This window comes from Ambystoma mexicanum, chromosome 3p, assembly GCF_040938575.1.
Source record: "Ambystoma mexicanum isolate Mex_15411 chromosome 3p, UKY_AmexF1_1, whole genome shotgun sequence".
Taxonomy (NCBI): Eukaryota; Metazoa; Chordata; class Amphibia; order Caudata; family Ambystomatidae; genus Ambystoma; species Ambystoma mexicanum.
In genome coordinates this window covers 248,740,679-248,766,420 of record NC_090925.1, presented here as the reverse complement: position 1 = coordinate 248,766,420, position 25,742 = coordinate 248,740,679, and the positions used below count along the sequence as shown (strand labels likewise).

Here is a 25,742-nt window from a genome sequence, read left to right as displayed (position 1 = left end):
CTGATCAGACCTGCTCTCGTAGATTTGCTTAATTCCACATGTGCTTAAAGAATACCCAGTAATTCACTACTGAAACTAAGCTGAGCTCCCCAACAGAAAGAAGTCATGCCTGATCCCACCTGCACTCCCAATAAATAAGCTACTGCCAGATGCCAACTGTCCTCGAAGCTTATGAAAGGTGTATCTGATCCCATTTGTAAGTTAAGACATGCGAGAACCCACCAATCCTCTGAATATAACATGCTCAAGCCCATGCTTGATCCCACCTTCGCTCACAGCTCATGGAAGACTTGCCTGTTCGTATCCATATGGTCTTTGCTGTTGGGCCGCTGCCCCCGTCTGTGATGCTCGGTAGGCTCCGTACTGCTGCCCCTGTCCCTGCTGGTAGCTGGAATACTGGGATGATGCTCCCTGTGCTGGAACTGAAAGCAATACAATAAACACAGTAAGGAATTACAAACATCCTGTTGTATTTACTCCTCCACATGCATACTACAGAATGCACATGTATGGAAAACTGAGAGCATGTTTCTGACCTCACCATATTTGTAGCCTCGGGGTGCAGCACACTGGCGGGACATGCTTTCACATACTCCATTCAGACCTTTTGTGTACATGCACCCAAACAGTGTACTTGAGTAGTTGGCTACCGGCCATGCAGTGAGCAGCAACCTTCTTCTGCTCCTGCTGCATCCTTCATTGATGCGTCATACTACTGCCTGAATTTGTATTCAATTGTGAAATTACTTCTCCGGAGCAGACTGCGCCAACTGATTCACAGTGTGGGTCAGGCGATAACATGGATGTCACCTGAGAAGGAGCACCGGGGTATGGCTGATTGGCAAGATGGCAGTCGCCATTTAATGACAGGGGAAGGAGGGCCTGAAGCTTGGAGCTGCGCTGGGTGGAGAGCAGCAGGAGTTGAGCTGGCACCTCTGAGTCACGGTGAGAAGCCCGGAGTCACGGAGCGTGACAGCAGCTGTGGGGGTTCCATGATCCCGGGTGCTGGAAAGGAAGAGGGATTCCCGCTGCACATACCGTGCTGAAACGGAGACGGTAGGAGGCTGAATGGGCTTCCCGGGTAGCTGACGCGGGGAGGACAACATCGACTGTGCCCCAGGAGAGGAAGCGATGGTGTTGGCCGGCGGTCTGTGCCCTCCTCCAGTGGTGGATGGCTGTGGCGCTGCTGTCAGCACAGAGCGGTGGAAGATGTGACCTGCCCTGTATCTCCACCTGATAACGGATCCAGAACGTTCATACAGAGTGGATAACTTGCTGTGGGGTACCGCAGGGTGGGGAGAAGAGGCAGGAAGTGACTCTGCCCTACATCAGATACTGTGCTAGTAGAGGAGCACACCAGAGTTGCTGATGGCAACAGTTTGGGTCACAGGTAGCTGTTCAAGCGGACAATAAGAGGTGAGGGGAGTGGCCGTAACTAAGGCAGCTGTTTCTGAAAGTGGGTGCACTGAAGGAGTGAAAAGTGGTGGGCCAGCGATATGTGAACCTCTGACTCTTCCTGAATGTGGAACACTGACATTTGGTGCGCTGAATCCTTCTCTCTGGCTCCCTGGGAGACTAGACTGGCCACAATGCCCTGACTTGGACGCTAAGCTGCTCTGAGTGGACCTGGATTTGGGCTGGCTGCGTGTGCCTTGGATGAACAGTGTCTGGCCCTGACGCAGCCAGTGCCTGAGGTTCCCGCAACAGGGCAGCAGTCGCTGTACTTTAACCTCACACGGTTGAACAGTGGGAGACAGAGTGGGAGAACTGCTGGGACACTTGGCTCTTGTGGGGGGATCCTGGAAGGCTGCCTTGTGAGTTGGTGTGCTGGGGACTCTGCTGGGGTGGAACTGAAGTGTGTAGATCTGTGGGTACAGGCGCGGTGAACTTAGGCTTTCCACAAAGTTGAAGGTGCCTACAGCTACCTGCAGATGCCAGACAAGCATGGCAAAGGGCGGGCTAAGCAGACGGACATGGAAGCCTTCACAAACAAGGAGGGGAGTGGTGCAGGGCAGCCAATGGCACACGAAGGGGCAGAGCCCATGAGTCGTCATGGACAAGACAGGATAGTGGCAGTGATAGCAACGTTACAGGCGTCCGTGGAACACAGAATTCAGACTGTTATCATAGAAGTTGGCCTCTTGAGACAAGATAGGCGTTCCCTTGCGGAACGGCTTGGCAATGCAGAGGTTCAGGTGTAGGAGAATAGAAATGGTCTTGCTGGAGCACAGTCAGAGATCGCAAGGCTGCCAGGGAAAGTATGGGAGCGGAATCGGTAGAAATTATCGAAAAAAAGGTTCGACATATACAAAAAGGTCGTAAATGCATGCCACCAAAGGTTCGAACAAAGGTTTGCCAGTTGATGTGCAACTCACCGTCGACAAGTCTCTCCTGAATGCATTTTGAATTTGCTTCCTTGCATGCTCGTTAGAGCATTTTGCTACGAATTTGGATGCCTGACCCCAAAATGGCTGCCTCCCGCGTTGCCTAGCAACGGATCTACATATCCAGGAAGTAGATCAGCCTGTAGGCGGAAGCCGGCCCATTAGTAGCAAAGCCCGTGGAGATAAGGCCCTGTTCTGCGCCTGTTCGCGCACTGGTTGCGCTATTGCCCTAACCTGCGACCCACATAATTGGGCCCAGCATTTGCCTGCCGCCTCATGCCCACCGAGACACTGGACCACCTTCTTCACAGTGGCTGTTGTACCACACCTTTCGCGACCAGGTCTTTAACTCTTATCTCCCCAGCTGTTCTCACTTTTTTGTATGCAAACCTTGTCTGCGCTATATATACAGTGTCTTTTATTGCGCACTATTATCTAATGCCGCAAATTTATAGCGTTTTTCACATGTTTAGTAATCTGCCTTTAGAGTACAATATCGTAATATCGTTGCTAAAGAATTGAACATTTTCACAGACTTCTCACCTTTCATGCCGAAATTGTGTATACTACCATAGCTGTACGACGCTTGTATCTCAGTTGTTTCTGCTATGTCTTCACACGTTAACCTTGCGCCTTGCTACCAGGCTACCATGCCCACGCAAACTACTGTACCTATTGCAAACATACGTGCTCTGCTGCTGCTAGCCTAGGAGCTACCGGTGTTACGCATTGTGCTAAATATCTATAGATTGTGGAGTGAATTTTATGCTCGTCAGCCAGTAGCTGCACTGTATGTACTTTGCCCTGCATTATATTTCAACTATATTAGCTGTGCACTCTTGTTTTACCACTGTCTGCACTCATTCACATGCACACCTCACGTGTCCTAAACTATTTTAATGGTCTAGGACTTCGTGTTAAGTCTCCTGTACCGCGTGCTAGCCATCTTCTGACCGCAACCCTAGATTGTCACAGACTGCTTATCAAGAGAACTGTCACTTCTCCCTTGTCAGTCAAAATGTATTGGCTTTACTTCTTTCTATCAATCCATCTCACTACTTTATTGAGACCACCTCAGCAGCCCACCAACTGACCTACTGAACTCCTCACAATCAGGCCCTCTATTCAGGCTGTGATTCTTACACCCATTAGCCCAAGTATTCCTAGCATCACTCCACCACAATACTTTACCCAATACCCACGTGACACCCACATGTCTTATGTCCACCATTCTATGGCTTTAGTCAACATGAAAGGTGACCACCCCTATCTCAACGCACCTCACTTATGGTTACAACACTTTGCCCCTAAACCCACCCCCAATCGACCATGCCCTACTCATCTCCGAAACCTTAGACTAGGCTCAAGACATTGCTATATCTCACACAATCAGGCCCTTAATCTCGATTGCAAATTGGCGGGATCACCTCAGCCACCCACCACACTCATCCGCAATCAGAGACTATGTACCAGACTAGGTTTACTCACCACTACTCCTCCCTTTATTACCAACTGTCTGAGGCTGCCTACTCCAGATATGGTCATTAACCAGTATTTACTCAACACAAGCCTGCCATGTACCACCCTTGTTAGGAACCAGAGACTAGCATCCAGACTCACCCATATCACTTATAGATTGCATCCTCATTCTTACACCAAATCCTCAGCACATAAAAATAACCACACTCTTGCTCACAACCTAGACCCTGCATCAGAGTAAAACACAGCTAATCCAGCTCACCGAGCAACTAACATCACTCGCACCAAAGACATTAGCATCAAAGGGGCGCTCATCAATGCCTGTTCCCTCCCAGCGCATGCTCTCGACATTGCAGACTTTATCACAGCAGAAAACAGACTTTCTTGCTATCTCAGAAACCTGGCTGCATGCCGCCTCTGGTCCAGCCTTGTCACTGGCTACCCTTGACAACTACTCAATTATTAGATGCGATAGGAACACCAATAAAACTAAGGGGGGAGACCCAGCCTTTATCTCAAGAACTCACTTGAACTCAGACCCATCCCTAACCTCCAGATCCCCTCAGCGGAATTACTGTCAATCAAACTCCCCATCTCGCCGAACCAAACTGCCACTGTGCACCTTATTTATAGACCTCCTGGTCCCATCTCTACATTTATTGAGGACCTCTCCTCCATCATTGCCTCCAACACTAAGTCCAATTCACAAATACTTTTACTTAGGGACCTCAATTTAGGGTACCAAGATGCTAATGACATCAAAGCCTCAGAACTAGCAAGGACACTATTGGACTTTGGCTTTACTCAACTTATCAAAGAGACTACCCACAATAAAGGACGCACGCTCGACTGGGTGGCTGACTTGAACTGCGAGCTCAAACTAACATCTATCACACCTTGCCTCTGGTCCGATCACTAACGACTTTTTTTGCTGCCACTATCAGGATTTAATCCATCTTCGAATTCATTTCGAAACCATCCTGACTATATTCGGTTGACTAGGATTTTTTCCAAACGAGGGATTCCCTTCTCTCGAGTGGATTTTATCCTTCGACATTGACTTGGACTTATTTTGGACGATGGTGATTATTACCCAGCTTGTAATTGGGCAGCAAGTTCCCAGCAGCTCTATTGTGATATTAGCATTTTTCTTCACATTTTGCACTTTATTTATGTTGTATAACTGTATGTCCTATATTTATACTTACTCTTATATGAGCTCTGATCTATTTAATAATCATTTTAATGTTTCTAATTAAATAAAGAAAAATAAATACATTTTTCAAAAAAAACTTGTCTATGTATTACGTGTAGTGATCTGAGGGGTTGATTGAGGGACCGCCCCAAATACTGGTGGGATTGTGTTGTTTATAGTGGACTTGTTTATATCCGCTGGCTTGATTTCTGTGCCTTGTTTCTGGTTGTTTCCCCTCTTGCCAGCGATGTAGGGGGTACCCATCTATTGTATTTCTGGTCCGATCACCACAAAATAATTTTCTCTATCAACTCCTATACTCACACCTCCAAATCTAACCTTGTCCCCGCTATCCACACACGCAACAAAATGGATATTACAATGGAGAAACTTCTCCCACTTATCCTTCCTTTGCTCAATACTGTGTCAACTACCTGTTCTGACCCTACAGATTTAGTTGACACATACAACATCACCATGCTCAAAGCACTTGATGTCATTGCACCTTCTAAGCTACGTAAACAAAAACCACGCCCCCATCTCAACTCCTGGTTTACTCCCCACCTTAGAGAGCTACGCAAAGAAAAAAGAAAGGATGAGGCACACTGGAAAAATACACTTTCTCTTACTAACAGAATCATCCTTTCCAGTACCTCCTCTTCCTACAAAAAAGCTATAATGGCAGCAAAAAAAGACGTTTACAATAAACGTATTTTACAAGCTGAATCCAATACAAAAGAACTCTATAAAATCCTTAAGGAATTAGAGTCCCCTGTATCCCCATTGGATACCTGTACCCCTGACACCACATGGTGCACCAACATCCAAAAGGCACTCTTGGATAAGATCAGCATGCTCCAATCTAAAATCAATGCCAAAAGAAATAATATTGCAGATCCAGCACTCCACACCCAGACGTACAACTCCCCTACTCCCAAACATGCCTTCAAACCATTTGGCTTCTCCCCTCTCTTTACCTGGGAGGTTGAAAATATAATTAAGAAGCTTAAACCTTCCAACTGCCAAGGTGACCTATGTCCAGCTCCCATCATTAAGGAGGCTGCTCATGACCTTGCGCCTTTTAGTACCACCTTCATAAATGCTTCATTTAAATCGGGAATTGTACCTGACAACCTCAAGGATGCTTGGGTCATCGCCCTAATCAAAAAGCCCTTTCTGGACCTTAGTGACCCATCCAACTACAGGCCCATTACTACTGTGCCCTACCTACTGAAAATCCTAGAACGTGCCGCCTACCTCCAAATTCAGGAATACCTCAAAACTAACAATCTCTTAGGTCTCAGGCAATCAGGCTTCCGCCCCAGGCACAGAACTGAAACAGCCTTCATTGATTTAAAAACACGAATAGAGGACCTAAAAGATAAGGGCAAGCTGGCGCTATTACTCCTCTTGGGTCTCTCAGCAGCATTTGATTTGGTCGATCATCAAATCTTATGTCACCACCTCAAAACAGCTGCACACTTGTCAGATGCAGCCAATTCTTGGATCAAATCCTTCTTGGCCAACAGAACCATGAGGGTTTTCTCACCCTCTGCCTCGGCTGATCCTGCTCCTGTTCCGTATGGAGTCCCTCAAGGCTCCTGCGTCTCTCCAACTCTGTACAATGTGTTCACAAAGCCACTCTACAACATTCTTGACTATCTGGGTGTCTCGTATACCAACTATGCGGATGACACCCATATACTCATCCCCATCACTGGTGACTACATCACCGATTCTAAAGCAATCACCGATGTCTACCTTGTCATCCAGGCCTGGATGGCATATCATGGCCTTTGCCTTAATGATGAAAAAACTATGTTAATCATCCTAGGGTCACACACTAAACTCACTAAACTTGACTCTGCCTATAAATCCTTCTCTATAGATGGGAACACCATCAAAGTGTCCAATAATACGAAAACACTTACAGGGTAATTCATAGAATTTCGCAGAAAAGTGTCGCAAGCGGCTGGCGCAGAGTGTCCGCGTGCGATTGACTGCGCCAGGCACGTGCGCTAAAACCGATTTCCGCGCACAGCGTATTCATGGATTTCATGCTCCCAAACCAGCCGTGGCGCAGAGTATCGCAGCGACCCTGCAGCAGCGCCAGTAACGCCCCCAAGAACGCCCTCGCGCAAGGAAAAGCCAGCAAAATCGCTAAATCATCGCAAAGGGCTGCGCTAACCCTGGACCAGTTTACAGGGCAGCCAAACAAGGAACGCAAAGCGGGTAACGTGCATATCAGGGGTACACGTGAAGTCATACACGCGATTAGCCAGGGTAAGTGTATTACAGGGGTACACGTGAAGTCATACACGCGATTAGCCAGGGTACGTGTATTACAGGGGTACGCGGGAAGTTTAACACGCGATTGGCCAGGGTACGTGTATTACAGGGGTACGCGGGAAGTTTAACACGCGATTGGCCAGGGTACGTGTATTACAGGGGTACGCGGGAAGTTTAACACGCGATTGGCCAGGGTACGTGTATTACAGGGGTACGCGGGAAGTTTAACACGCGATTAGCCAGGGTAAGTGTATTACAGGGGTACACGTGAAGTTATACACGCGATTAGCCAGGGTACGTGTATTACAGGGGTACGCGGGAAGTTTAACACGCGATTGGCCAGGGTACGTGTATTACAGGGGTACGCGGGAAGTTTAACACGCGATTGGCCAGGGTACGTGTATTACAGGGGTACGCGGGAAGTTTAACACGCGATTGGCCAGGGTACGTGTATCAAAGGGGTACGCGGGAAGTTTAACACGCGATTAGCCAGTGTAAGTGTATTACAGGGGTACACGTGAAGTCATACACGCGATTAGCCAGGGTACGTGTATTACAGGGGTACGCGGGAAGTTTAACACGCGATTGGCCAGGGTACGTGTATTACAGGGGTACGCGGGAAGTTTAACACGCGATTAGCCAGGGTAAGTGTATTACAGGGGTACGCGGGAAGTTTAACACGCGATTAGCCAGGGTACGTGTATTACAGGGGTACGCGGGAAGTTTAACACGCGATTGGCCAGGGTACGTGTATTACAGGGGTACGCGGGAAGTTTAACACGCGATTGGCCAGGGTACGTGTATTACAGGGGTACGCGGGAAGTTATACACGCGATTAGCCAGGGTACGTGTATTACAGGGGTACGCGGGAAGTTCAACACGCGATTGGCCAGGGTACGTGTATTACAGGGGTACGCGGGAAGTTATACACGCGATTAGCCAGGGTACGTATATTACAGGGGTACGCGGGAAGTTTAACACGCGATTGGCCAGGGTACGTGTATTACAGGGGTACGCGGGAAGTTCAACACGCGATTGGCCAGGGTACGTGTATTACAGGGGTATGCGGGAAGTTTCACACGCGATTTGGCTTGGTACGTGTATTACAGGGGTGTGCGGGAATTATCACACGCAATTAGGCTGGGTGGGTCCTCACAGGTGTTCCCTGTACACCCTCCACAGCCCCTGCAGGCAGCCCACAAAACAGGGGACTACCCTGCACACCTGCTCATGTCCCCCTGCACCCCCACCCCCCAGCAGTGCAGGGGCACCCTCCACCAGGCCCCCACTCATGTCTCCCACCACGCCCACCCCCCAGCCACCAGGGGCACCCTCCACCAGGCCCCCACTCATGTCCCCTATCACCCCCACCCCCCCGCCACCAGGGGCACCCTCCACCAGGCCCCCACATATGTCTCCCACCACCCACACCCCCCAGCAGTGCAGGGGCACCCTCCACCAGGCCCCCACTCATGTCTCCCACCACCCCCACCCCCCAGCAGTGCAGGGGCACCCTCCACCAGGCCCCCACTCATGTCTCCCACCACCCCCACCCCCCAGCCACCAGGGGCACCCTCCACCAGGCCCCCACTCATGTCTCCCACCACCCCCACCCCCCAGCAGTGCTGGGGCACCCTCCACCAGGCCCCCACTCATGTCTCCCACCACCCCCACCCCCCAGCCACCAGGGGCACCCTCCACCAGGCCCCCACTCATGTCTCCCACCACCCCCACCCCCCAGCAGTGCAGGGTCACCCTCCACCAGGCCCCCACTCATGTCTCCCACCACCCCCACCCCCCAGCAGTGCAGGGGCAGCCTCCACCAGGCCCCCACTCATGTCCCCTATCACCCCCACCCCCCAGCCACCAGGGGCACCCTCCACCAGGCCCCCACTCATGTCTCCCACCACCCCCACCCCCCAGCCACCAGGGTCACCCTCCACCAGGCCCCCACTCATGTCTCCCACCACCCCCACCCCCCAGCAGTGCAGGGGCACCCTCCACCAGGCCCCCACTCATGTCTCCCACCACCCCCACCCCCCAGCCACCAGGGGCACCCTCCACCAGGCCCCCACTCATGTCTCCCACCACCCCCACCCCCCAGCAGTGCTGGGGCACCCTCCACCAGGCCCCCACTCATGTCTCCCACCACCCCCACCCCCCAGCAGTGCAGGGGCACCCTCCACCAGGCCCCCACTCATGTCTCCCACCACCCCCACCCCCCAGCCACCAGGGGCACCCTCCACCAGGCCCCCACTCATGTCTCCCACCACCCCCACCCCCCAGCAGTGCTGGGGCACCCTCCACCAGGCCCCCACTCATGTCTCCCACCACCCCCACCCCCCAGCCACCAGGGGCACCCTCCACCAGGCCCCCACTCATGTCTCCCACCACCCCCACCCCCCAGCAGTGCAGGGTCACCCTCCACCAGGCCCCGTGGACCCGCACGGGTGTTTCCCACACAGCACGTGATGACAGAGCACACGTGGAAAGACTGCACGTCAGAGTCTCATTGCGTGTGATTGGTGGAAATGGCCGTACACCGGGATACAGGTGCGCTGACGTACTTGCGTGTGTAAGTGTCCGCGCACACCTCATATACACGTACATAGGCCAATCGCGTGTACACGCACTTTTGTCCAATTACACGCGATGAGACTCTGACGTGCAGTCTTTCCACGTGTGCTCTGTCATCACGTGCTGTGTGGGAAACACCCGTGTGGGTCACGTCACAGACGCGCTTACGCGCTGAGGGCCTTTGGTCCAATGGAATCGCGTATGCGTGCTGACGCGCTTACGCGCTAAGGGCCTTTCCTCGGTTTTCACGCTGACGTGCAGGATTTTCACGTGCCAATTCACTCCGTACCAAGCTGGCCACGCGTGAGCACACGGGAGACCACGCTCCTGCCCAGAAGGCCGAATTACTGCCCCCCAGAGCCCCGAGCACGCTCCCACCTGCTATCTGCTGCTGCCTGACTGCCTGCTGCCTGCTGCCCACGTGCACTGCCATTTGCTGCCTGCACATCAGCCAGGGGTGCTGTTGCTGTGACCACCCCTGCTGGAACAGAAGACTCCCGACTGGAATTCCATCGCTCCACAGCCCAGCCCCAGGACCCAGTTGCCCACCCACTCCTGCCTCTGGGGTTGTCATGTCGGGGCTAACACCATCTGTGACCACTGACAACCCCCGGCCAGAGAGGCAGAGGGGCACCAGCTTCAGTGCCACCGAAGTTGGTGTCCTGGTGGAGCAAGTCCTGGGGCAGTATGATGCCCTCTTTGGAAGTTCCCGCGCCGACAAGGAAGGACGGACTCGGATCTGGACAGACATCGTGACTGCCATCAACGCGGAGGGGGTGGCAGTCCGGGACTTACAACATGTCAGGAAGCGCTGGGAGGACTTCAGGTCCAGGACCCTGAACAAGGCCCGGCGCCTCTTGAAGGCAGCGGATGCCAAGGGGCGCCGGGGCCACTTGTCGGAAGAACAGATGGGGGTCCTGGAACGCATATCCCCAGCGCTCCACGTCCAGGTCCTAGAGAAGCAGAGCCGTCTGGAGTCGAGCGGTGAGTGTACATGCATCCTGGTTGTGAGCAGGGCGTGTGGTGATCATTCCCCATTGTGCCAGTTGCACATCTGTTTGTATGGGGTGGAGTATGGGTGGGGGTGTACAGGGCCGTGGGGCTGACACATGCGAGGGCTGTAATGTGTGAGACATGGATGGTGCTTGTGTGTGTGGGCTTGCATGGCAAATGCAGTTGTGCGTGCACACATGTTTGGATGAATGTGTATGTAAGTAGACATGTCCGTGATGTCAGGCATGTATGTTGTTTTCGGCTGCATGTATGAGCACTGTGTACATGTGCATGTGTGTGTATTTGTCAAAGGTGCAACAGTGATGCTACATGGATGCATGTGACAGCGGTATGTGGAAGCCTGATTGGCAGATGTGACATGGATGCCCGTCTGAACAGTGCGACACTTGGCAGAGGTGTAGACATGCATGCAAGTGTGGTGGTGTGTGTACATGTGTGGTGCACTTCCTGTGTTGCATGTGATGTATGGCTCCCCTTTGGCTGCTGATGCTGTTGTATGTATGGGGATGGTGGTGGCAGTTGCGATATGGCTGTGGTATGGCTCATGTGTGCCAGTTGCAATGACATGTGTGTTGAGGATTGTGATGACATGTCTGAGGTTTGCCAATGCCACTCATGTGCAACTGTCATGCGTGTATGTGTCCATTGTACAGTGCCCTGATGCCTGTGTTTTGTTTCTCCCTGTCTGCAGCGTCAACTGATGAAGAGGGCGGAGAAGGTGCTGTGGAGCACAGCGGCGGGGATCCGACCGCCAGCCGGAGACGCAAGGCCCGGCTCCCCTCCCGTGTTGTCATCTCGTCGGGGAGTGAGGAGTCCGGTGCCGCGTCCCAGGCCGCAGCTGCCGGGGGGAGGTCCAAGAGGCGGAGGTTGCAGTTGGACTCCTCGGCAGCAGAAGGGGCAGCTGGGACCCCACAGGGCCCAACAGGGGAAGATGGCACAGAGTCATCCAGGTTGGTGGGGGGTTTGGTGGAGGAGGGGGCCGCGCAAGCACCAGAGACAGGGTCTGGAGGTGGGGATCCCACTGGTGCTAGTGGTGCAGTCCAGGACCAGGGACAGGAGGCAGCACAGGCGGCCGCGGAGGTGCCTGTGTGCAATCCTGTCCCCGATCCTGTCCCTGCATCATCTTGCACCAGCAGGGATGCCTACGTCCAGACCCGTTTTCAGGCAGGGGATGAGCTGACGTCAACTGGCCTTCCTCTGCCTGCGGACGTGGCCATCCAGGACCGGGTTGAGCCTGTCCTGGCTGGTGTGGCGTTGCGTCAACGGGCCATGCGAGGTGACCTGCAGTCTTTTCATGGAGAGACTGCACGTCATCTCGAATGGCTCGTTGACCACGTCAGCCTGCTGGGACAGGTCACCCAGGCCGGATTCCGCTGTCTGATGGGGCTTGCTCCGACCCCCTCCTCAACTGGACCCCCTACGCGCCAGTCGCCCTCTGTGCCATCTTCCCACCCATCAGTCACCTGGGTGCCCTGTGGAGCTGCCTCTGACAGTGCGGCCAGGCTGGTGGAGGAGGCATCCCTGCCACAGTCGGGAGTCGGACGTCCAGCAGGGGTGGCCACATCAACAGGTGCACCCCAGCCGGCGGAGGATGTGCAGGCAGCAGGAGGCAGTGCACGGGCAGAGGCAGAGCAGCAGCAGCAGCAAGATGGTGGGAGCCATGAAGGCTCGGGGCCTTCGACATCGGAGGGGCAGGCATCGGCCGGAGGGCAGGAGGACCCAGGACAGAGAGTGTCTTCCGTGTGGCAGCGGTTGGGCCACGCCATAGGTGCGGAGCGGCGGCGGGCGGAAGAGGCGCGGCTCACAATGGTCAGGGCGGAGAACTCCATGCGGAGGGCCCTGAGGCGGGCCGAGTGCCTCGAGGCAATCCGCAGGGGGTTGGAGGAGGACACGGCGTCGTCCCTGCGGACCCTCGGGGCCATGGAACTGGACCGCCTCCGGGACATCGAACAGGAGTTCGATGATGCCCTGGCCCGGAACACCACAGAGTGAGCCGCTGGACTTGCCCGCCGCCTTTGTATATAGTTCTTTAGTTTTAGGTTTCCTTTCGTTCTTATTATTATTTGGAGTCGACGGACACTGCTCCACTTTTTGTATATAGTTGATATTTAGGTAGGTTTTTTAGGAGGTTTCCTTAGTTCAGTTGTGATGATGGACCCTTGTTATTTTTGTACATAGTTCTTTGTTGCATGGAGAGTTTTTACATTTCACTTTGGACATAATTTTTTTGATTTGATTTTCTAGATTTGTGTTTTTATGCGGACATGCAGCTTATTTTTTCACATTTACATTGTAGTTAGTTTTCTTTCTTTGGCATTTGTATTTTTTTCAATACATTTTTTTTTACATTGTTCACTGTGTGGTTTCATCTCATTGGTTTCATGCATGTCATGTTGTGTGTTTTCCCATTCAATTTGAAAATATGTGTGTGACGGACATGGGTTCATTTGCTTCATGTACATTGGGGGTGTAACATGTGATTTCCATTTCCATGTGGGTGAATGGGTTACTTGGTAGGTCTTTTTGGCTGTGGAGGCTGACCATTACGCACATGATTGGGGATTGTGAGGACCTGGTGGGGGCTGCACATGGTGGCAGGGGGGTGGGGGTGCAGGGGGACATGAGTGGGGGCCTGGTGGAGGTTGAGCCTGCACTGCTGGGGGGTGGGGGTGGTGGGAGACATGAGTGGGGGCCTGGTGGAGGGTGACCCTGCACTGCTGGGGTGTGGGGGTGATGGGAGACATGAGTGGGGGCCTGGTGGAGGGTGACCCTGGTGGCTGGGGGGTGGGGGTGATAGGGGACATGAGTGGGGGCCTGGTGGAGGGTGACCCTGGGGGGTGGGGGTGGTGGGAGACATGAGTTGGACATGGGTGGGGGCCTGCTGGCAGGTGCCCCACAGTGCTGGGGTGTGGGGGTGGTGGGAGACATGAGTTGGACATGGGTGGGGGCCTGCTGGCAGGTGCCCCACAGTGGTGGGGGTGGTGGGAGACATGAGTGGGGCCCTGGTGGAGGGTGACCCTGCACTGCTGGGGGGTGGGGGTGGTGGGAGACATGAGTGGGGCCCTGGTGGAGGGTGACCCTGGTGGCTGGGGGGTGGGGGTGGTGGGAGACATGAGTTGGATATGGGTGGGGGCCTGCTGGCAGGTGCCCCACAGTGCTGGGGGGTGGGGGTGGTGGGAGACATGAGTTGGACATGGGTGGGGGCCTGCTGGCAGGTGCCCCACAGTGCTGGGGGGTGGGGGTGGTGGGAGACATGAGTTGGACATGGGTGGGGGCCTACTGGCAGGTGCCCCACAGTGCTGGGGGGTGGGGGTGGTGGGAGACATGAGTGGGGCCCTGGTGGAGGGTGACCCTGGTGGCTGGGGGGTGGGGGTGGTGGGAGACATGAGTTGGACATGGGTGGGGGCCTACTGGCAGGTGCCCCACAGTGCTGGGGGGTGGGGGTGGTGGGGGACATGAGTTGGACATGGGTGGGGGCCTGCTGGCAGGTGCCCCACAGTGCTGGGGGGTGGGGGTGGTGGGAGACATGAGTGGGGCCCTGGTGAAGGGTGACCCTGCACTGCTGGGGGGTGGGGGTGGTGGGAGACATGAGTGGGGCCCTGGTGGAGGGTGACCCTGGTGGCTGGGGGGTGGGGGTGGTGGGAGACATGAGTTGGACATGGGTGGGGGCCTGCTGGCAGGTGCCCCACAGTGCTGGGGTGTGGGGGTGGTGGGAGACATGAGTTGGACATGGGTGGGGGCCTGCTGGCAGGTGCCCCACAGTGCTGGGGGGTGGGGGTGGTGGGAGACATGAGTGGGGCCCTGGTGGAGGGTGACCCTGCACTGCTGGGGGGTGGGGGTGGTGGGAGACATGAGTGGGGCCCTGGTGGAGGGTGACCCTGGTGGCTGGGGGGTGGGGGTGGTGGGAGACATGAGTTGGACATGGGTGGGGGCCTGCTGGCAGGTGCCCCACAGTGCTGGGGGGTGGGGGTGGTGGGAGACATGAGTTGGACATGGGTGGGGGCCTGCTGGCAGGTGCCCCACAGTGCTGGGGGGTGGGGGTGGTCGGAGACATGAGTGGGGCCCTGGTGGAGGGTGACCCTGGTGGCTGGGGGGTGGGGGTGGTGGGAGACATGAGTTGGACATGGGTGGGGGCCTACTGGCAGGTGCCCCACAGTGCTGGGGGGTGGGGGTGGTGGGGGACATGAGTTGGACATGGGTGGGGGACTGCTGGCATGTGCCCCACAGTGCTGGGGGGTGGGGGTGCAAGGGGACATGTGTTGGTGTTCATTAGTTCAAGGAGACATGTGCCTTAGCTGGGGGGCATGCCCATGTTGGGTGGGCTGCCTGCGGGACATGACCAGGGATGCAGGGTACTCCCCTGTGGTGTGGGCTGCCTGCAGGGGCCGTGGAGGGTGTACAGGGTACACCTGGGAGGACCCACACTGTCAAATCACATGTGGGACTCCCCGGCACCCCTGAAATACACGTACCGTGCAGAAATCGCGTGTAAAACTTCCCGCGCACCCCTGACATACACGCGCCCAGGCTATTCGCGTGTAAAACTTCCCGCGCACCCCTGAAATACACGCGCCCAGGCTATTCGCGTGTAAAACTTCCCGCGCACCCCTGATATACACGCGCCCAGGCTATTCGCGTGTGGAACTTCCCGCGCACCCCTGAAATACACGGGCCCAGGCTATTCGCGTGTGGAACTCCCCGCGCACCCCTGAAATACACGCGCCCAGGCTATTCGCGTGTGGAACTTCCCGCGCACCCCTCAAATTCACGCGCCCAGGCTATTCGCGTGTGGAACTTCCCGCGAACCCCTGAAATACACGCGCCCAGCCTATTCGCGTGTGGAACTTCCCGCGCACCCCTGAAATACACGGGCCCAGCCTATTCGCGTGTGGAACTCCCCGCGCACCCCTGAAATACACGCGCCCAGGCTATTCGCGTGTGGAACTTCCCGCGCACCCCTCAAATTCACGCGCCCAGGCTATTCGCGTGTGGAACTTCCCGCGAACCCCTGAAATACACGCGCCCAGCCTATTCGCGTGTGGAACTTCCCGCGCACCCCTGAAATACACGCGCCCAGCCTATTCGCGTGTGGAACTTCCCGCGCACCCCTGAAATACACGCGCCCAGGCTATTCGCGTGTGGAACTTCCCGCGAACCCCTGAAATACACGCGCCCAGGCTATTCGCGTGTGGAACTTCCCGCGAACCCCTGTAATACACGTAGCCCGCTCCCCCAGGCCCGATCGCGTGAGGAACTTCCCGCGCACCCCTCAAATTCACGCGCCCAGGCTATTCGCGTGTGAAACTTCACGCGAACCCCTGAAATACACGTAGCCCGCTCCCCCAGGCCCGATCGCGTGAGGAACTTCACGCGAACCCCTGTAATACACGTAGCCCGCTCCCCCAGGCCCGATCGCGTGTGGAACTTCCCGCGCACCCCTCAAATTCACGCGCCCAGGCTATTCGCGTGTGAAACTTCACGCGAACCCCTGAAATACACGTAGCACGCTCCCCCAGGCCCGATCGCGTGAGGAACTTCACGCGAACCCCTGAAATACACGCGCCCAGCCTATTCGCGTGTGGAACTTCCCGCGCACCCCTGAAATACACGCGCCCAGGCTATTCGCGTGTGGAACTTCCCGCGAACCCCTGAAATACACGCGCCCAGGCTATTCGCGTGTGGAACTTCCCGCGCACCCCTGAAATACACGCGCCCAGGCTATTCGCGTGTGGAACTTCCCGCGAACCCCTGAAATACACACGCCCAGGCTATTCGCGTGTGGAACTTCCCGCGAACCCCTGTAATACACGTAGCCCGCTCCCCCAGGCCCGATCGCGTGTGGAACTTCCCGCGCACCCCTCAAATTCACGCGCCCAGGCTATTCGCGTGTGAAACTTCACGCAAACCCCTGAAATACACGTAGCACGCTCCCCCAGGCCCGATCGCGTGAGGAACTTCACGCGAACCCCTGTAATACACGTAGCCCACTCCCCCAGGCCCGATCGCGTGTGGAACTTCACGCGAACCCCTGTAATACACGTAGCCCGCTCCCCCAGGCCCGATCGCGTGTGGAACTTCACGCGAACCCCTGAAATACACGTAGCCCGCTCCCCCAGGCCCGATCACGTGAGGAACTTCACGCGAACCCCTGTAATACACGTAGCCCGCTCCCCCAGGCCCGATCGCGTGAGGAACTTCACGCGAACCCCTGTAATACACGTAGCCCGCTCCCCCAGGCCCGATCGCGTGAGGAACTTCACGCGAACCCCTGTAATACACGTAGCCCGCTCCCCCAGGCCCGATCGTGTGAATAACTTCACGCGAACCCCTGTGATGCACGTACCCTGCAAATCGCGTGTGACACTTCCCGCGCACCCCGGTATACATGCACACGTATTTTTTGTCAGCGGGTGTCCGTGTTTGTGGGTACCCCTTTGCACGTCATTTTTCCTGGAGGGCCACAGTATGGGACATTCATCATGGCAGTATATAGGTGCTATTTGTTGGCGCACCTTTTGGCGCACATTTCTTACAGCCGCAGAGACGCTACCGCCTCCTTTCTTGTGGCGGTTGTGTTTGTGCCTGTGCGCTGGTTTGAGCGTGCGCTTTTTTCCCCTATTCTATTCCATGAATACGTGTTGTAGGCGAGCGTGTGGGCGTTCCGCGCACTTGTGCCCTGTACTTCCCCCGTGACGCCCACGTTTTGGCAAGTTGTTCCCCATTCCGAGTGTTACGCCCGTGTTCCGCCTACTTTTATTGCGTGCGCCGCGCTATGTGCGAATTTCGCTGTGGCCTGTGCGATTTTCGCTGTGACCTGGCGCACGCTGTTAGATGGCCTGTGCGCCAACGTGCGCCAACGTGCGCCGCGCACTTTTTTTTCGCACATCCGCTGGTTTTCTCGCGCACGGCCTTCCATGAATCGACGTGCGCTGCTTTTCGTGCGATTTTCGCACGTTCACTGCGATTTTCGCTATTCCACTGCGATTCGCACGTTTTTGCCCACTTGCGCCGCGCTAATTATTCCATGAATCGGCCTCTTAGCATTTACCTGGACTCTACACTCTCCCTAACTAGAAAAACAAATGATGTTGTTTCTGCTGCTGCATACACATGCAAACTGATCACCGCCTGTAGACCATTCTTTACCACTTACAACTGCATTATCCTTGCGAGAACCGTCATTATGGCTAAAATGTATTATTGTAATGCACTGTACTTAGGAACTAGCCACAGAAATATCAACAAGCTACGAGTCTCCCAGAACAATGCCATTAGGGCAGCCCTTAACATCCCTACGAGGCTCCACATCTCTGATACAAGACGCAACCTACATTGGTTGCCTGTTACTCACCGAATTTCTCTCAAAACTCTTGCGCTAACGCACAAGGCTCAGAACAATTCAGCTCCCGCCTACCTATCCAATCGCTTCTCACGACACACGGCTAGTAGACAGTTGAGGTCTACCCACTCCAACACAGTCACAGTACTGAGATATAAGCTTCAGACAGCAGGGGGGTCTAGCTTCCCTGTCCTCGTGGCCAAACTTTGGAACACATTACCCGATTCACTCTGATCCGATCCCTCCTTCCTATGCTTCAAAAACAAAACCAAACTATGGCTCCACGAAATTGACGCCTCTACCTCCACTTCCTAACTAAGTCAGTTAGGTAGGATGTATGTATCGTCATAATCACAGATGTGTCACCTGTTTCTTTAACTTCATTCGACGTAACTTGCTGATTGTACTGTTGTAACTATTTGCCTACTACCATTGGATCACTTGTTATTCGCTAAGAAAAGCTCTTTTGGTTTTTCCCACTTGGAAAATGCTTCACTCATGTATGTAACCATTGCCTTAAATTTTGAAATGCTTTACTCATGTATGTAACCATCTCCTTAAATTTTGCGCCCAGATGCCCCGGGGCATGGTGCGCAATATAAATAAAATAAATACAAAAATACAAATACAAAAGTTCGAACCTTTGGTGGCACATGCATTTAAAAAAAAGAAAAAAACACTGCGAGGACTGCAGGGGTGTCCCCCGCAACAACCCGCTCACTACACTGTACAGTATAGCAAACGGGTGTTGCGGGGGAAACCCCTGCAGCTGCCCGAAAAATGTTTTCAAAAATAAAGAAAAGGACCCTGCGTCGCCGGTTCCCGATCACGGAAGTGAAAGGGAACTGGCGCTGCTGGGACACAGAGCGTTTTAAAAGGTAAGTAGGGTGTGCGTGGGGGTATTTTGGGGGTGTGTTGGGGTGAGGGTGGGGCTGTGTTGTGGGTGTGTTGTGGGTGTGGGTGGGGGTGTGGGTTTTGTAGGGTTTTTAAAATTCTGTTTGCATGGGAAATGTACAAACCTTTTGTAGTGCGTACATTTATCATGCAAACATTTCCGTCGCTGACTTTTCCGCGACAGAAAAATCACGTAGATCCACAGGAGCTGGAGCGACGTGATGCAGAAAGCAGAACAATGTGTGGATCCTGGGTCTTGCCTACGTTCAGAACTTGTTATTGCAGGAGGTGGGCCCTGGAGTACTGACACAGGGGTCACAGTGGAGCAGGCCCACAGATCGCTTGCTAGGAGGCCCCACCTGGTGCCCCTCCCCCCTGAGGCTGCTGATTGCTAAAATCCTGAACTATAGGGATCGAGAGCATATACGCATCTTCTCTAGGGAGGGTGAAGTAATAAAGCTAGCGTCCTCTAAATAGACTGTCTATCCGGATTATACACAGTTGGTGCAGAGGAAAAGAGCAGCGTTTCGACCCACCAAGGAGTGATTGCGCAGAGCCCATCTCCGATATATACTGCTTTACCCAGCCAAACTGAAGGTGCTGCATAATGGAAAGTCACACTTTTTTTTGAGGCCTCTGCAGCGGCCAATGCATGGATGGACTCAATGGTTGACAGCGCAGCTACTGACCAGGAAAAATAACGACCCTTGATAGTAATATCTGAAATGTTTAGTTGAATGAATCATTGCGCGTGAACAGCGATTTAATAGGCGAATGGCAGGAGCTTGGCCCTTGATGTCCAGACCCACTGCCCTAAATCCCTTGTATATTTCTATTTTTGTTGGTTTGAGGGGCCCCTGCTGGCTGCATTGGCTGCAGGAATTTCACCTTTTTTTTTATATCAGTTTTAAGGAATCAGCTGCTGTTTGTCACCGAGAGGTGGGAGTGGGTGTGTAAGAGTTAGTTAGGCCTGAATATGCATCTGGCTATTGGGATTGTATTGGTTGGGTGGGGGCGGGATGGAGAATGGCTGGAGGGAATTAGTTTTTTATACATTGGACCTCATTACAAGTTCAGCTGTAACCCGCCGGTGCTACGAGGGGGTTGCCACGGAACTCGTAACACCCTTTCTGTCGCCTGATATCCCGGTGTCCCTGGGACATCACAATTCCCGACGGCCCAGGATATCAGGCGGTGGAAAGCGTAATTCGCCATTCCCGTGGCACTCCACGGGAATGGGGACATGGAGGGGTGTGGCTAAGAGGCCATGGGATAAGCTGTGTCTCACTGGCGCTCCTGCTGATCCTACATTATCCTTTGCCGCAAGTATGCTGAAACTGACACACTTGGGATGGAAAATGCACTTCTGCTGTATGAAGACGCGAAGCACATGATGACGGTCCTGGCAGGGAAGATCGTGAGACAAATGCTGAAATATCAAGGATCGAAAAAAAAGTAAGAGACCCCTCGGACGCGGAAACAAGATGACACCCGTTATAGAACAATAGGAGAGGGCAAGGAACCGGAGCGAAGAATGACAAAGCTACGGTGCCTGTGGTTTATGGTGGACCGGAGATACTGCAAAACACATATTACTGTAGAGCAGGCACCTTCCCCTTGGTCCGTAGATGAGGTGGCTGCCGAAACTTAATATCCGCCAACGCACACCGCGCCTCGTTGGGAACCATGTCACGGCTCCAGAAAAGGTGCCCAAAGCTACAAAGTAGCGAAGACTGAGAGCCGAGAGCATCTGCTTGAACAAGTAAGCTTGGTGGGAACGTGTGGTCCTCCCGCAGCACAAGTGGAGAGGGGTGACAACACGGGAAGCTGCGACCGGCATGAAAGCAGAAGCGTAAATAGAACAAAATGAAATAAAGAGGAAGGAGATGTCCCATACAGTGTGCGAGTAATTAGAAGCGTCTCTGTACTGCATGGGATTGCGGGCACACAGCTGGCGGAACAGGCCCAAACAGCACGCGTGGCACAGCATAAACAATAGCGGGTGAGTACCCGGCGCACGTACAGCAGCGGACACGGTCTGTTAAAGTTCCTGCACATAACAAAGCGCTGCCTGTGCCCCAAGTCACTGTTGACTTGACGGAACTGTGCTCCCCCCGGGGGCAAGGAGAGCTAACGCACCAACATAAAAACAAAGTGGGGGAGGGGCCGCACAGATGTGAGAGTCTCTGGCCACAGGACGTGAAGGAGCGCACATAGGAGAAGGCTACTAATTCTCAGGGCATCCAATCCGGAGACAACACCAGACAGATTGGGAGAACACAGAAGGTGCACCCACAGGGCAGGACCAGCGGAGGAATCTGCTTCTAAAGACATGCTCGGAAGCCACGGGTAATGTGTGCACACCCGGGGGCGTGCATGACAGGAGTCCTTTGATAACTAGCAACCAATACAGGCGGTCAGAGCATATCAGTATCTCTGACAGTGGAAAGGGTCCGAAACCAAGCACAACAGCCCGGACACAACAAACAAGCAGCATAGCCCAGTCACAGCAGGTGGAAGAGAGGGCATAAATAATCAATGCCCAGCAAGTGATGGGAGCGCATAGACCGGGCACGGAATGGAAGGAGGCCCATCTGACGTCTGAACTGAGGAAATGGAGCTGGATTGCGGCTGCTACTGTGTGCCACATCAGAGAGGGTGCATTGGAACTGCTGTGTTGCGGTAATCTGAGCCCGTGTGGGGGTGTAACAGATGGGGAATACTGAATTAACAACACTGGGGGAACAGTGGTCTCATGCAAGCACAAGCCTTAAACATTAACCCTGTGGGCGGGGACCTTGAGCTGGTACGAAACATTGTTACTGAGGCCGCCACGGGCATAGTGCTGGTCACTGGAGGCGGGTCATACTGGCACTGAGGCCAGGAGGCTCTGCAGAGAGATACAGTGGCCTACACGAGTAACCGCAGGCCAAGACAACCAAATGGTGGTTCACAAAGCAGCGAGATGGCAACCAAAACGAATAAACCAAAAGCAAAAGAGCCACCAATAGACATCTTCGCCAGAGCGACCCAGACAGCAGCCAAGGCAAAGACTCCGGAGCGAAGCACACAATGAGAGGTCACTCAGTGCGGGACGAATACCAGATCCTAGCAGCTATTGCAGAGCTGAAGTCATCATGGGGATCTAAGATCGATAACACCATTGCAGAACTGAAGATGGTGCTAGAATTCCAAGATAGATGCCGTTATCGTGGATGTCAACCTCCTCAGACAAGATGTTAGAGCGTTATCCGAACGCACAGGAGGGCTCGAAAAGGAGGTGAAAGCAAATACGACCACTTGCACGGCCAATGCCAAAGAAGTCTGCACATTGCTGCAACAAGTGTGTAACTTGGAGAATAGAGTGGAGGAGGCAGAAGGACGCGCACGCAGAAACAATGTCCGCATTGTGGGACTGCCGGAGGGAGTCAAAAATCCAGACCTGACAAACTATATAGAAAACATGCTGCTGCAAGAAATAGGCACTGAACAGCTCACCCAGGGGTTCACCGTGGAGAGAGTGCACATAGCCCAGACGAGAAAGCCGCCACCGGGAGCCCCTCCGTGGCCAATCATCACCAGGATCCTGAATTATAAAGACATGGAGAAAATCATGGGAGTACTTTCGTGAAGGAGGAACGATACGCAGAGCATCAGCGAATATCACAGAGTACCCGGATTACACCTTCCTGGTACAGAGGCAAAGCCTGAGCTACTGTCGGTGAAAATAAGGTTGTGCAAAGCTGGATTTAAGTATATGCTGTTGTATCCTGCGAAGCTGCAAGTACTGCATAAGGATAAAGCATTTTTTTTTACACCCCGTGGGAGGTGACTACGTGGTTGGGCTCGTTGAACTGTCCAGCGGTTGCAGATGACCAGGTGGACAAGAGGGTCACTATGACATCCCTGTGTTACTGCACTGAGGGTGCTGTGTAACACACATACCAAAAACACATGAAGCCCTATGGAGTAAAAGACCCCATAGCCCATAAAACACATTCACAAAGGACATACTCAAATCATGCCTAAGAGTGGGAGAAAAAGAGTCTCACTCTTAGCAGGAGAAAAAAAGTAACCCCAAAAATCCAGCAAAGCTGCTGCGGGACTCACTAGGTTTGGGAAATTAGTCTTAACAGAGAATTCTCCCTAACAGCATAATGTAATTAAAATTTAACGTGGCTCTGTGAACAGGGTGGACCAAGCCCAAGGGGGTCAAATATGCATAAATAGTGCAGCATACTGGTAGTTTGAAAGCAGGAGAAGCAAGTACTGGACGGGAGTGTGTAGCACTAGGAGACACGCTATCACCCACGATAGTTAGTTAGCCAGGATACTGGTAGGACGGTATCCTCCCGCGGATCCCCGAGTATCGGTACAGACCGAGAAAAGGACTATATGCAGGGTAGCCTGAGATCCAGGGATGGAACTGGGCAACAGTTGGGGTTAGTTGGGGAGATGGGGGCGGGGGTTTGGGGATTTTGGAAGGGAGAGGCCTACACATTTAGACAAAGGGGGCAGAGAGAGAAGGGAGAAGGGAGGTGGACTTTGAAGCGGCCTATGAATATGGGTGATCTGAGAATTGTGACATGGAATGTCAGAGGGTTGAACAGCTACATAAAAAGGAACAGAATTATGATATATCTCAAGCGGCTGAAAGTCGATATAGCGCTCTTACAAGAGACACACCTTGCTAGAGATAAACTGGATACACTGACGAGGAAATTGAGAGGTTTCACGGTGGGTACGGGCTACTCAACGTATGTGAGGGGAGTCTTGATCTGGGTGGCACCAGGGGTCCAGTTCCAGGTCCTCCAAACTGTGGTAGATAATTAGGGCAGAATGGCTATTGTCAGAGGCATGGTTGAGAACAAAGTGATATGTGTTATAAATACGTATGCTTCGAATCAGAACACCACAGCTTATCTGCTTATCTTAAGGCATTATATCCCAAGATCAGTCCGTATAGGGACTGTGGGTTCATATGGGGGGGAGCTTTAATTGCACGATAGACCCGTTGAAAGATAGATTGGATGATAAGTTTACTAACCCAACCCCAGCAGCCAAGGCATTGAAGGCACTGATGCAGGACCTGAGGCTGGGAGATATATGGAGGGAATTATACCCGCTCGCGCGAATATACTCCCATTATTGATCCCCACAAAACTTGTACACGAGACTGGACTACATGTTAGCTGGCGAAGAAGTGATGCACGAGTTTACACATGCAGAATATAAAGCTAGAGTCCTATCCGATCATGCGCCCCCCGTCATTACGTGACGTATAAGGCCCTCCGCCCCCCGCCGCGAGGATCCCTACCTGGCGACTTAGAGTCAAAGCCCTTAAGGATGCAGGGTTCAGGGACCATATGAGATCGGTGGTGCAGGAGTATTTTAAGCATAATACTGGTAGCGTAAGTTCAGCTGGGGTGCTGTGGGAGGCATTTAAGGTGGTGGTGCGGGGAGAGGCAATAGCCAAGTCCAAAGGGTTACAAGTAGAAATAGATCGGGAATTAAAAAGACAAAGTGGAAATTGGAAGACATAATGAAGAACGGGAGGGGAACACAAAAGGAAGGAATCGCTGCCCCTCCAACAGGAATGTATAGTACAATGGTAGAGGCTGGGTAACCTGAGCTACAAGAAATACATTGAGCTCCAGCACACAGAACGGGATAAGCCAGGCCGCCTATTGGCATAGTTATAAAAGAATGAGGTTGCACAGCAACCTATAAGAGCAGTACAGGGAGCAGAGGGGCACTTGCGTGAAACTCAGGAAGAGGTAAACGAAAGCTTTTATAACTTTTACAGAGATCTGTATAGTGTGCCCATGGAGGAGGACGTAGTGGATAGACAAGGGGCACTGTCAGAGATAAATCTCCCCGACTTACTGTAGAGGATAGGGACAGATTAGAAGGCCCGATAACGATAGAAGAACTGAAAGCTGTGGTTAGAGATCTGCCCACTAACAAGGCCCCAGGGGCGGACGGGCTCCCCAGTGAATTCTATATAGTATAGAGCAGACATCCTCCCCCCATTGTTGACAATGTTAAATGAAGCGTTAGAACAAGGGAAGCTACCTGAATCACTAAGAGAGTCGGTAATTGTCCCCCTCCTCAAACCCAATAAGCCAGAAACCGACTGTGGGTCATATAGACCTCTGTCACTACTGAACCAAGACTAGAAGATCCTTACGGCAGCCATGGCAATGCGACTGAGGCTGATGATAAGTAAAATAATCCACCCGGACCAGACAGAGTATGTCCCGTATAGGAATATTACTGATAACTTGAGGAGGCTGCACCACATACTGGATTACACAAAGGGGAAAACAGACAAGGTGGTAGTGGTTTCGCTTGATGCAGTGAAAGCATTTGACTCAGTTAAGTGGCCCTGGTTACTGGCGGTCCTGAAGGCCTTCGGCATGGGGCCTACGTATATAAGGTGGGTGGAAATATTATATAACGCCCCAATGGCCACAGTCAAAACAGGCTCTGTAATCTCCGAGCGGTGGCAATTAAGCAAGGGTAAAAGGCAGGGATGTCCATGGTCCCCAATGCTTTTCATACTAGCGCT

General features: G+C 53.4%; 1 protein-coding gene across 3 annotated transcripts in view; it reads right to left on the bottom strand.

Moving 5' to 3' along the window:
* Window positions 1-25,742, bottom strand: part of SS18L1 (SS18L1 subunit of BAF chromatin remodeling complex) — a 405,815-nt gene that overhangs the window by 81,242 nt on the left and 298,831 nt on the right. For all 3 annotated transcript variants that reach the window (XM_069650717.1, XM_069650716.1, XM_069650718.1), the window contains one exon: window positions 295-422. In XM_069650717.1, the coding sequence (XP_069506818.1) occupies window positions 295-422 (128 nt within the window). The remainder of the gene's footprint in view (window positions 1-294; window positions 423-25,742) is intronic.